This window comes from Lutra lutra, chromosome 3 (assembly GCF_902655055.1).
Source record: "Lutra lutra chromosome 3, mLutLut1.2, whole genome shotgun sequence".
Classification (NCBI taxonomy): domain Eukaryota; kingdom Metazoa; phylum Chordata; class Mammalia; order Carnivora; family Mustelidae; genus Lutra; species Lutra lutra.
Window position 1 is genome coordinate 55,712,126 of NC_062280.1, and position 12,288 is coordinate 55,724,413.

A 12,288-nucleotide genomic window follows, 5' to 3' on the forward strand; every position below is an offset into this window, starting at 1 on the left:
GAGGAGAACATAGGCAGCAACCTCTTCGACGTCAGCCGCAGCAACATCTTCCTAGGAACATCACCAAAGGCAAGGGAAGCAAGGGCAAAAATGAACTATTGGGATTTTATCAAGATCAAAAGCTTTTGCACAGCAAAGGAAACAGTGAACAAAACCAAAAGACAACTGACAGAATGGGAGAAGATATTTGCAAATGACATATCAGATAAAGGGCTAGTGTCCAAAATCTATAAAGAACTTAGCAAACTCAACACCCAAAGAACAAATAATCCAATCAAGAAATAGGCAGAGGACATGAACAGACATTTCTGCAAAGAAGACATCCAGATGGCCAACAGACACAGGAAAAAGTGCTCCATATCACTCGGCATCAGGGAAATACAAATCAAAACCACAATGAGATACCACCTCACACCAGTCAGAATGGCTAAAATTAACAAGTCAGGAAATGACAGATGCTGGCGAGGATGCGGAGAAAGGGGATCCCTCCTACACTGTTGGTGGGAATGCAAGCTGGTGCAACCACTCTGGAAAACAGCATGGAGGTTCCTCAAAATGTTGAAAATAGAACTACCCTATGACCCAGCAATTGCACTGCTGGGTATTTACCCTAAAGATACAAACGTAGTGATCCGAAGGGGCACGTGCACCCGAATGTTTATAGCAGCAATGTTTACAGTAGCCAAACTATGGAAAGAACCTAGATGTCCATCAACAGACGAATGGATAAAGAAGATGTGGTATATATACACAATGGAATACTATGCAGCCATCAAAAGAAATGAAATCTTGCCATTTGCGACGACGTGGATGGAACTAGAGGGTATCATGTTTAGCGAAATAAGTCAATCGGAGAAAGAAAACTATCATATGATCTCCCTGATATGAGGGAGAGGAGATGCAACATGGGGGGTTAAGGGGGTAGGAGAAGAGTAAATGAAACAAGATGGAATTGGGAGGGAGACAAACCATAAGTGACTCTTAATCTCACAAAACAAACTGAGGGTTGATGGGGGGAGGGGGGTTGGGAGAGGGGGGGTGGGGTTATGGACATTGGGGAGGGTATGTGCTATGGTGAGTGCTGTGAAGTGTGTAAACCTGGCGATTCACAGACCTGTACCCCTGGGGATAAAAATACATTATATGTTTATAATAAATAAATAAATAAATAAATAAATAAATAAATAAAATATTAAAAAAAACTAATCTATGCTGGATAAAATACAAACTCAGGAAAGACTGGGTAGAAATAGGAGGAAACTTATTGTGATGGTGTTTATTATTAACATCTTGAAAAGATTAAGGGAATGAAATTCTCAAAACACCATGAATGCACACATAAGCTTTGAGAATGTTATATGTAATATATGTAAATGTTTCATTAAAAGAGGAAAATGCTAGCAAATATTGTACTTGTATAAACGCATAATGAAGTATTTAGAGGGTAGTGTAATGATATTTGTAACTTATTTAGAAATACATAAAAATAATCCATATTTGATGAATAGAGGAATAGATAAACGGATATATATGTGATAAAGCAAGCATAATGGTATGATCTAGTTGATGGATATATGGATCAATGAACTAAATTTCTTTCAATTCCAGTTAATAAAAAGTTTCTTTTTCATTATTATCATTAGTTTCAGGGATAGGATTTAGTGATTCATCAGTTGCAATATAATACCCAGGACTTACTACATCAAGTACACTACTTAGCCCATTACTCAGTTACCCCAGTCCCCGAACCACTTCCCCTCCAGCAACCATGTTTGTTTCCTATAGTTAAGAGTCTCTTATGGTTTGCCTCCCTCTCTATTTTCATCTTATTTTATTTTTTCTTCTCTTTCCCTATGTTCATCTGTTTTGTTTCTTAAATTCCACATATGCATGAAATCATATGGTATTTGTCTTTCTCTGACTGATGTGGTTTGCTTACCATAATACCCTCTAATTCCGTTCTCATCATTACAAATGGCAAGATTTCATTATTTTTGATGGCTGAGTAATATTCCATTGTTAATATATACCTCACCTTCTTTGTACATTCATCTGTTGATAGACATCTGGGCTCTTTCCATTGTTTGGTTATTGTGGACATTGCTGCTATAAACACTGGTGTGTGGTTGCTCTTTCAAATCACTATGTTTGTATCCTTTGGATAAATACCTAGTAGTGCAATTGCTGGCTCATAGGATAGTTCTATTTTTACCCTTTGAGGAAGCTCTATACTGTTTTCCAGAGTGGCTGTACCAGTTTTCATTCTCACCAGCAGTATAAGATGGTTCCCCTTTCTCTACATCCTTGCCAACATCTACTGTTTCCTGAGTTAATTTTAGCCATTCTGACTGGTGTGAGATAGTCAACTGATGAGAAGTTTAACTAAATGATGAGGAAAAGGAAAATGAAATAAATCTTTTCCAGAAAATAAAAATGCATTAGAATTCATTGTCAGAAGAAATGTTCTTCGGGTTAAGGAAAAAGACACCAGATGTAAATTCACATCTACACAGAATAATGGAAAGCAATGAGCAGAAATGATAAATAGGTGGGTAAATGCAAAATCTTACATTCATTTTTTAATTCATATAAAGGTAACTAAGTATTTAAGCCAAAATAAGAACTATTTTTTCAAGGTCTATAAAATAACATGTGAGATTAATTACACAAGGGACAAGAAGAAGAAAATGAAAGAATATGATAATAAGGTTCTTAGATTAAACTATGATAATTTAATGATGGATATTATAAAACTTGGAACAATCACTAAAAATAAGACAAAGAGATGTAGCTTATAAACCAATAGTGGAAATAATACAGAATAGTAACATTTTGTCAATAAAACCAAACAAAGGCAAAAAGTAGAAAGAAATAAAGGGAGAGACATAAAAACAATAAGGTGACAGATTTAAACACAACCATATTGATAAATACATTAAATGTGTATGGTCTAAATTCTCCAGTTAAAAGACAGGTATGTAAGCCTGAATGAAAAAGCAGGACCTTTCCATATGCTCTCTACTAGAAGCCCAATTTAAATATATATATTTGTGTGTGTGTGTGTGTCCACACACATAAGTATATATATACATATACATATATATGTATACATACATAGATACAATAAAAGTTTAGAGTAAGAGAAATCTATGATATGCAGGCAATCAGCAAAAGAAAGCAGGAGTAACTATATAAAAAGAGATACAAAAATATTAACCATGAAAAAGCTGGAATGGCTATATTAATATTAACAGAGTAAACTTTAAAGCGAAGATTACAAGTGATAAAGAGAGACATGGTATAAGAATAAATAACACCAGGGGTAAAGTGGGAGATTTCCTAACAATAAACATGCATTAAGAGAACATAACAATTTTAAGGTATATGTACCTATTAACAAAATTTTCAAACACATGAAGCAAAAATCAGAAAAACTTTAGAGGAGCAGACAAATTCACATGTATGTGGGAGATATCAACAATCCTCTCTCGGTAATTGAAAAACAAGCAGGTAGAAAATCAATAAAGATAGAGAAGCCTTGAATAACACTGAGAAACAACCTGACCAAAGAGCATCTATAGAACACTCCACCCAACAACAGCAGAATATACGTTATTTTCAAGAACATATAATACATTTACCTGGTCAGACACATGTTAGGCTCTAAAACAAATCAATAAATTCAGAAAAATTAAAATTATACAGATTATGTTCTTTCACTCCCAGTGTATTTAAATCAGAAGTCAATAACAAAAAACAACCTGAAAATTCCCAAAATATTTAGAAATGAAACAAAAGACATCTAAAAAACCCACAAGTCCCAGAGAATCATAAAGAAAACTAGAAAATATTCTGAACTCACTGAGAGTTAAAATACAACATAGCACAATTTATGGACGAGCTGAAATAATTGCCAAGGAGGAAACGCGAAACCTTAAATGCCTGTATTAGAAAAGAAGAAAGGTCTTAAATGAATGATTTAAGAAAAGGTCATCAAACTATGGCCCATTGGCTGTCCCATTTGTAAATAAAGCAACACCTATTTGTTTATGCATTGTCTATGGTTGATTTTACATGAAAATGGCTGAATCAAATAATTGTAACACAGACTGTTTGGCCCACAAGCCTAAAATATGTATTATCTGGTCCTTTAAGAAGAAGTTTGCCTGCTGTTGAGCAAAAGTACCAACTTAAGAAGCTAGAATAAAAAAGAATAAATTAAACTCAAAGTAAGTAGAGGAAGGAAATATTAAGTTAAGAGTAGAAAACAACTAAAAAAAAAAAAACTGAATATCAATAAAGCCAAAGTTATTTATTTGAAAGAATTTAATAAAATTGATAAACTCCCACCAATCAAGGGAAAAAGAAAGAAAATTCAAATTCCCAATTCAGAAATATAAGAGGAGACAGCACTATAACTCCTATAGAAATTAAAAACATAATAAAGGAATTTAGGAAAAACTTTATGATAATGACAATATCTAAAGCAGAGTTCAGTAAAAACAATTCTAAAAGAGCATCTTCATCTTGATTTGACACAATAAATCTCATTCTTTAAAGTCCATTTGTCTTAATGAAATCAATTTTCTCCTCTGTGCAAAAAGTAATACCTTTTAATGTAGTTAATATACAGCTAGAGAACAGCCGTAGGGAAAAAAATTTAAAAATAAAGAGAGATTCATTTAATTACACATTTATTATCCTGTAAGAAATGTTCTACTAGGGGTGCCTGGGTGGCTCAGTCTGTTAAGTGTCTGCCTTCAGCTCAGGTCATGATCCCAGGGTCTTGAGATCCAGCCCCACATCTGGCTTCCTGCTCAGTGGAAGCCTGCTTCTCCCTCTCCCACTCCTCCCGCTTGTATTCCCTCTCTCCCTGTGTCTCTCTCACTCAAATAAATAAATAAATAAATCTTAAAAAAAAAAAAAAGAAACGTTCTGCTAATCATATATTTATTCTTTATTTAGTGTTTCAAATTTACAATGTATTATCTATTTCCGAGAAATACACTACAGGTAATAGGTGGAATTTGAGTGAGAACAAAGCCTCACTTTGATTATTAGAACAGACAAATATTCACAGAGCAGATTTTTATACTCCTGAAAAGCAATAATGGGGATGGAGAAAAGAAATAAACACACTTTTAGGGGAGCAGTCCAGAAAAATGTCATCAGATAAAATTATGAGATGTGATGCATTAATACTCTTCAATATATTTTGGCTCTGTTTTAAAACAATCTGGTTCCTTAAAGCTGTGTTAATCTGGATTACCACCTCTGAGTTAACATCTCTTGGATAAGCATGCATTTATGAAACTAAACATTTTGCATTAAAATGCTCATTGTCTGGACGATAATGGGTTAGATTTATTTCTCATCCTGTTTTTGACCAAGTCAATCATGGTGTTAAACAAAATATTTAAAAAGAACTCAAGCCACTTACAGAGATACGGTGCTTTTCTCAATCATTGTACCTTATCATGAGATAAGGATGATAAAACAAATTAGAAGAAAATATACGTGTCTCGCTTCCAAAACTAAAGTATCCTAATAATTTTCTTGGTGTGAAAAGTTTAATGAAAAAGTAGATAGATCTAATTTGGGATCCTTAAGTCACTGGCAAATTTAAATTGTTTAAAAAAATAATAAGCCAAGCTCTTGAGTCATACTGAATGATTCACCCATGAATTCTTGAGGGGATTAATTTAAAACAGTTCCAAAGAAACATAAGTATATTCACATACTCTAAAACACAGCAGAGAACAACAGAAAAGGGAAATTACTCTGGAGGACAAAAAGCAAAAAAATGAGGACAGACTAGAACCTTATGATTCTCGTTGGCCAATCAGAGCAAGTGAATGCAAGAGCCATGTGGTAAAGCAAAGAGCAACCCCTCCCAATTGGGAGTGCTGGCTTCTATGGAAATGAAGTCTCCTCATGCCTGCTTCACACTCCTACTCACCTCCTCCCTCCCTTTTACTTTTTACTGGATTCCTAAATGTGAGGAGTAGTGGTTTTACTGTCCCCCTTCCAGGGAACAAAGAGGCCCATGTGCTTTAGGGACGCAGCTTCCAAAGAATGTGAAAGGCACCAGGTTCATGACCACAGTCCCGTTTTCTACAGAGTTAACAAATGTGGGAAGGGCAGGACCTGCTTCCTAGTAGAAGAGAACCAGCCATCTCTCTCCACAGACTCTCCACCTTTTCCTGCCTGAGCAGTAGCCCCATATTATCGCCTGAAACTTGTCAGCTACCATGAAGGCTGGGGACTAATGTGAGGTAATGGAGAAAGAGGTCCCCACTCCGCCGTCCTGATTCACTTGGCAGGCATCACACAGCCTTTCAATCAGTGTCAGGATCCAGGATTCTGAGGTACCACAGTCTCCTCCCCTTTATCCTTATGCTGTTTAACTGTTACAAAGTTTGCAAAGAGGAGTAGGTTAGAGTTCTGCCATGCAATTAGGGGACAAAGTACCAGGTAACCAAAAGAACAGTTACTTTGCTTTATTTTGCCTCTCTTTTCTGGATATCACCCTGAATGACCCCTCTTAGACTGGAGAGGCACAGCTGCGACAGGACAGTATTGGGTATTCCTATTTCTCCTAGGAAAAGGGGAAAATCTGTCTCACTTACAAATATATCCCTTTATTATCCCAGTTTCGTAAACAATGTAAGGATAAAACTTGAGATCTGAGAATTGGCTACAAAAATTTAAAACAGAGACAGCCAAAACAATGAAAAATCCAGAGGTGGCCTCACAGATATGTGATAAGGAACAATATAGAGGACACTCTTGGTGCTTAGAATTTTCCCTCTTTTCCCCCGTTTAGTTCTGTTTTCCATTTATATTTAGAAATTAACTCTCTCATTTTATTAAAATAAACCCTTTATATACATGTGAACATATCCGTTTAATCTTGTTAATGATCCATGCATAGAGTTGTTCATTTAAAGGCCACCATCCTCTACAAATCTCAAAATGAAGCCCATACTAATCATTTGGTAGCTGGCCAAGACTTAGCTCAGAGCAAGAATTAAAAAGTCCATAGTTGAAATTAATGTATCCCTGTCTGTTCCCCAAAGGATGAGCAGTCACTCTCTTAGGCACCTGCTCTTAAACCTCAATATGCCTCCAATGAACAGGTCCTGTGAGGGTACCCCCTCCCCAGCTCTGACTCTGCCCATTCTCCACTCCCCTTATCCGTCTCTTATTTACAATAAGAGATACAAGTACTGTCAAGAAAAATACAATGAACTGCATCTTGGCTACTGCCTGGAAGTAGTTTTCCTAAAAGAGAAACCTAGGAATGCTTATTCAGAAGGCAAATACTCTAAAAATGCATTTGAAAATAACAATCACATTCAGAAAATAGTTGGGCAAAACCACCTGCTTTCACTGACCAGGGAGTCTAGAGAGCTCTAACTTTCTCACCACCTTTTCAGGTCAAGAACCCATGTAAGGTTAGGAGAGGCTGTCTCTCCGTTCACCGGAAACAGTAGAGCCACGCAACGCATGACCCCAAGTGCTGGAGGTGACCATTCAGAGACACATACAGGGATGGCGGCAGAGTTAAAATACAAGTGGTAAGAGAAAGGACTAGAAAAGAGGTCTGTGCTTCTCTTTCTAACCTAAGATCCGGGCATACCGGAAACAAGAGCAGCTTAGCTCACCGCAATTATCTCTTTCATGTAGGACTGCCATTAAAAGTACAGAACACTCAATTAAATCGGAATCAAACACCAATTATTTTGACTCTCGATTTTTTAGCGTTAGTCTAGACTTGTTCCAGGCCCCAAAAAACCAACTGCTTACTTGGTATCTCCACTTTGGTGTGTACTAGGCATTTTAAGCTCTCCACACCGAAACTTAGTTCCAGCTCTGGGCCATCATCCTCACCCCCACCTGGGGCCAGATCTGCTCCTCCTGCGGTTGTCAACCTGACCCCACAGCGCGGTACTACTCCTCCACTGCACGAATCAAAAATTTGGAATCATCCCCATTCCTCTCTTACACTTACATTTATTTGAGGAACTCTATTTTATATTTCTGTAAACTTGAGGCTAGATAACAAGTTGAGGTACTACAGTTAATGAAGATATATGCCACCAAGGACTTCTGCACAGTTTCTCCTGGGCCAGAGAAGTCTCTTCCTTAGAAGCATCTGTGTCTTGTCACATGTGTGTCAACCAACCAATAAATGACCCTGCTTAAAGAAGGGCAGAGGTGGCAAAGTCTTCTGCATTTGTACCCTCAACCAGCCCAAGGCTTTCACTTTCACTTCCAGCACACCTTAAAATGTGGAAACAAATGTGGCAGTGGAAACATCTCCCTATCTGAAACCCCTATCCTGTTTATTAAATGAAAAGTTATCTTCTCACTCTTAGAGCAACTACATCTAGCTTTCCAGTCTCTTTATTTTATTATTTTTTAAAAGATTTTATTTATCTATTTGAGAGAGAACACAAGCAGGAAGAACTGTAGAGGGAGAGGGAGAAGCAGGCTGTCCACTCAGGAGTGAGCCCAGCCCTGGGCAGGGGAGGGGAGAAGGGGGCCTGAATCCCAGGGTCCTGGAATTATAACCCGAGCTGAAGGCAGACACTTAACTGACTAACCCAACTAGGTAGCCCCTGAACTTTTACTTACTTACTTACTTACTTATTTATTTATTGTAGCTTTCCAGACTCTTAATAATCCATTCCCAACCAGAAGACCAAGGAGTTTCATAAAATTAGTAGAGAACGCACAATGTGTAAATCCATATAATATCCCAATCACAGAGTTCAAACTCTAGAACTCCAGGATATTTTGTGCCAACATTTTGTTTAGTATACCTGATAAATGTGGGATCATCTCAGGTCTTTCTTACCAAATAACCCAGGAACCCAAAGGAACCCAGACACTAGATAATTAGTGTAACTCAGAGCAGCCTAATTTTTTAGCCAGCCCAGCCCAATAAATATTTTCTCATTTTTTTCCATCAATGGTTACCCTCTGAGAGTCTCATCGAGGAGCAATGGTTTCTACTCTACTACTAATGCATGGCATGCTTTAGGGGACAGAGATGCTGGGGAATAACAGCCAAGCAAAAGGAGTTTATTGGTTTAGCGATGTCTTCAGGTATTTAAAGTCATAGGCCTGGTGCTCAGGGGAGTCAGATTGGAAGGTGGGATTTTCTGCCACCCAGCCATGTTATAGTGTCAGCAACAACTTCTACATTTTCAAAATTGACCATTATGACGAACCATGTAATTTATAAAAGTAACTAGATAAAAAAGTGATACAGGTAAAAAAAAAAATGATACAGGTAACCACATGAGAAAAACAATTTAAAAGATGAAGTTTAAAAAAAACTACTTTGACCACCTCTGCCATATAATCAAAGATGGGTATAAAAGTAAAATTCAAGAAAGTAGACAGCAATAGACATTGTTTCTGTGGGACACAAAGAGAGATAAAGTTCTTACAAGAGATTTGAAAATGATTGCATTTGACATAGAAAAGTTTATTGTAAAAATTTAATTTTGGTATGTACTTCTTTACTATACTAACACATTATCTCCATATCGGTCATTTTTCTTAGCCTTCATATTTTGAGGGAAAAATAAAATTTGAATGGATGGTCTATTTTTTTTTCTTTTTCGTACATTTCAATGTCAAATTTTCCATGCCTTTTAAAGAACATAGCCTTGCATGTTTATCAATACTGCTATGCCCAGGGTCTCTAAAATTTTCTGAAGATTCTGACATATAACAAAATATATGTTAGATTAAAAAAAAATTGAGTATCTTTTTTAAATGTCTGTGGCAAATTTATTAGCTCCCTAAAACAAAAAGTATTGTACAGACAATCTGTGGAGGTAATTTCACAGGTGCCTCATCAAAACTGTGATACCTAGAAGGTTATTTAATTCTTCTTCTTTTTTTTTAATTCTGTTAAATTCATCAAGAGTACTTTGAGTATTCCAAGTTAGTGGAATTTCTGCTCATGTCTCATAAAGACTTCCCCATTGTCAGTTTTCTTCCCACTGATGAATTTACTAACTCTGAATGCAAATATTTCACTTTATCCCATCATTCTCTGGACAGTCTCTGAGTAATAGCTTTCCTAAAAGCCTGTGCTTTTCCAAAGATAACTAAAATGTTTCAATCCTCATATTGTATTAATCACTCCCAATAATCAATTTTCATTTGAATATTGTATTAAGTGATTCTCTCAGGCCATCTGAAACATGAAATCTGCACTTGACAGAAATCATACTCTTCAAAACATTCCCCTGCACATGTCACTAAAAGGAAAACTACCCACCCTGGAGTATAGCAATTAATGTCAAACAGATTGTCATCTGGGAAAACAAAAATGCATAAAAATCAGCTTCGGACAAAGTACAGCTCTATGGAAAAACACCAGGTTTTTGTGTGCAAATGTCTTAAATGTCTGATTGAAATGTTTAAAGAACGAGTTAGCAAGGAATCTGCCGCTGTTCTCCATAGCCTAAGATAATGTTATAACGAAAACAGTTTTAGAGCTAAAGGGTTTTTTATCATAGCACACTATGATTTTACCGAAGATGCATTTGCCCCAGTTTCTAGTAAACGTTATAAGAAATGTTTGGTTTCCAGCTTGGGCCGAGGGCTCTATTTAGCCTATCAAGGCACAGACCTGTTAAAAACGCTGGGGCGCTTGCCAGAATTTTTTCTCCTGCAACTCTTGGTAAAGATCGTACCTCGAAAGCAATGTGCGTTGCAAACCACGCAGTTCTAAGCTCCCTCTCCCGCCTACAGAGCTTGGCACCAGCGGCTTCTGAGAGATCCCTTGCCTCCTAAAACTCAGACCGAATCACCACCACCATTCCCCACCTTTCCACCACCACCACGCCACAATCTTTGCTCAGCTCTCCCGAGCCCAGTACAGAGCGTGCCCCGTAGAGCCTGCAGAGTGAACTCTTGGTGCCACTCAACTCCCCAGCCCAGCGCACACCCACAAACACACTCCCTCCGCTGCAAACTGCCCCCAAATTTGTCACCCACCTCACCCCTGCTACCCCCACGTCCCTGTCGCTTTTCCGCTCCTCCTGGTGGCTTCGTCCCCGACACACCTGTCTAATCCTATGGCTACCAGACGTCAGGTGCCCACGCTGCGCCCTATCCCGCGCCCTCTCGATCCAACTGGCGCTTCCCACTCCGCCCAGTGGAAAGTCAATGTACTCGCAGCACCTTCTACCCCACCCGCGTGCCCACCCGCAGACCTCCCCCGACTCCCACCCTCGCTTGCTCTGGAGAAGGAGCGCCCGTCCTACCTGTCGAGAGCGCGGCGGCGGTGGCGAGCAACAGGAAAGCCTGGCGGAGCGTCGCGCACTGCGCTCGGGTCATGGCCACCAGGCGGCCGCGCCGGGGCTGCGAGGTCCCAGAGCGGAGCTAGGCGGTCCGAGCCGCCTGGGCCGCTTTGAAGTTCCCGGGGCGCGGGCGGGATGGAAGCACAGCCCCGTCACCTTTTTAAAGAGCGCGGTTGGCTCTAATCCATGCGGGCGCCCCCCTTTCGTGCCTCCCCCATCCCTTGCCCCCCGCGGCTGGCGGTGCGCGGCGCTCCTGCCACCGGCCTCAGCAGCCGGCTGAAGGCGGGGGGGGGACAGAGCCCGCCCCCGCCGCGCCTCCGCCCCCTGCGCCCTCTTCCAGCCGCCCGGGGCCTGGCGTTGCCGGCCAGGCGGGCAAAGGGAGCCCAAAGGCCGGGCAGTGAGACCGCCCAGAGCTGGGGGCAAGAGAGGGGATTGGGTAGCGCGGAACCCACAGGACCCGAAAGCTGGGAAAAGAGTCAGGACGCGAGGAAGACCCCCACCGAGGCTTTAGGAAAACTTAAACCCTGCCGCAATTGCTTCCTGGTGGTCGCTCTACAGCCTCCTACAGAAGAGCCACTCGTCCAGATCTCTTGACATTTGTTTGTAGTCCCGTGGGCTAAAGGTTTTCTAAGTAGACTGAGCCTTGAGACACCCTTAGGTGTTCCCGCGGGGCTCGTCCCACCACCATGTCCTGGCTGTGCGCGCGTCTGTAGAAGGGCGCCCTCTCTGTTCAGCCCTGGAAATAACCAATTCCCCAACTGCCTTGGCTACCCATAGTTTGGGCTTAATAAACTTTCTTACGCGATGCATTCCGGTGACCACCCTCACCCCCCCAAGAATGGCGACCAAAGCCGGACCACCAGCGCCAGGCCGTGTGGTTATCTGATACATTTGGAAGCAAAAGACCCGTCGTCCTATGCGCTATGGAAGATATCTTGCAACAATTTCAGCAGTGAAA

The 12,288-nt window shown here is 39.9% G+C and overlaps 1 protein-coding gene across 3 annotated transcripts in view; it reads right to left on the reverse strand.

The window, feature by feature from the left end:
* The window catches only part of ACVR1C (activin A receptor type 1C), a 109,232-nt gene that overhangs the window by 72,088 nt on the left and 24,856 nt on the right, over positions 1–12,288 (reverse strand). The window contains exon 1 of one of the 3 annotated variants that reach the window (XM_047721807.1): positions 11,295–11,568. The exons of 1 other annotated variant lie outside the window; for it this stretch is intronic. In XM_047721807.1, coding sequence (XP_047577763.1) covers positions 11,295–11,367 — 73 coding nt within the window. In that variant the 5' untranslated portion in view covers positions 11,368–11,568. Of the gene's footprint in view, positions 1–11,294; positions 11,569–12,288 lie in introns of those variants that run through there. One more of the 3 variants, XM_047721804.1, reaches the window with a different exon arrangement.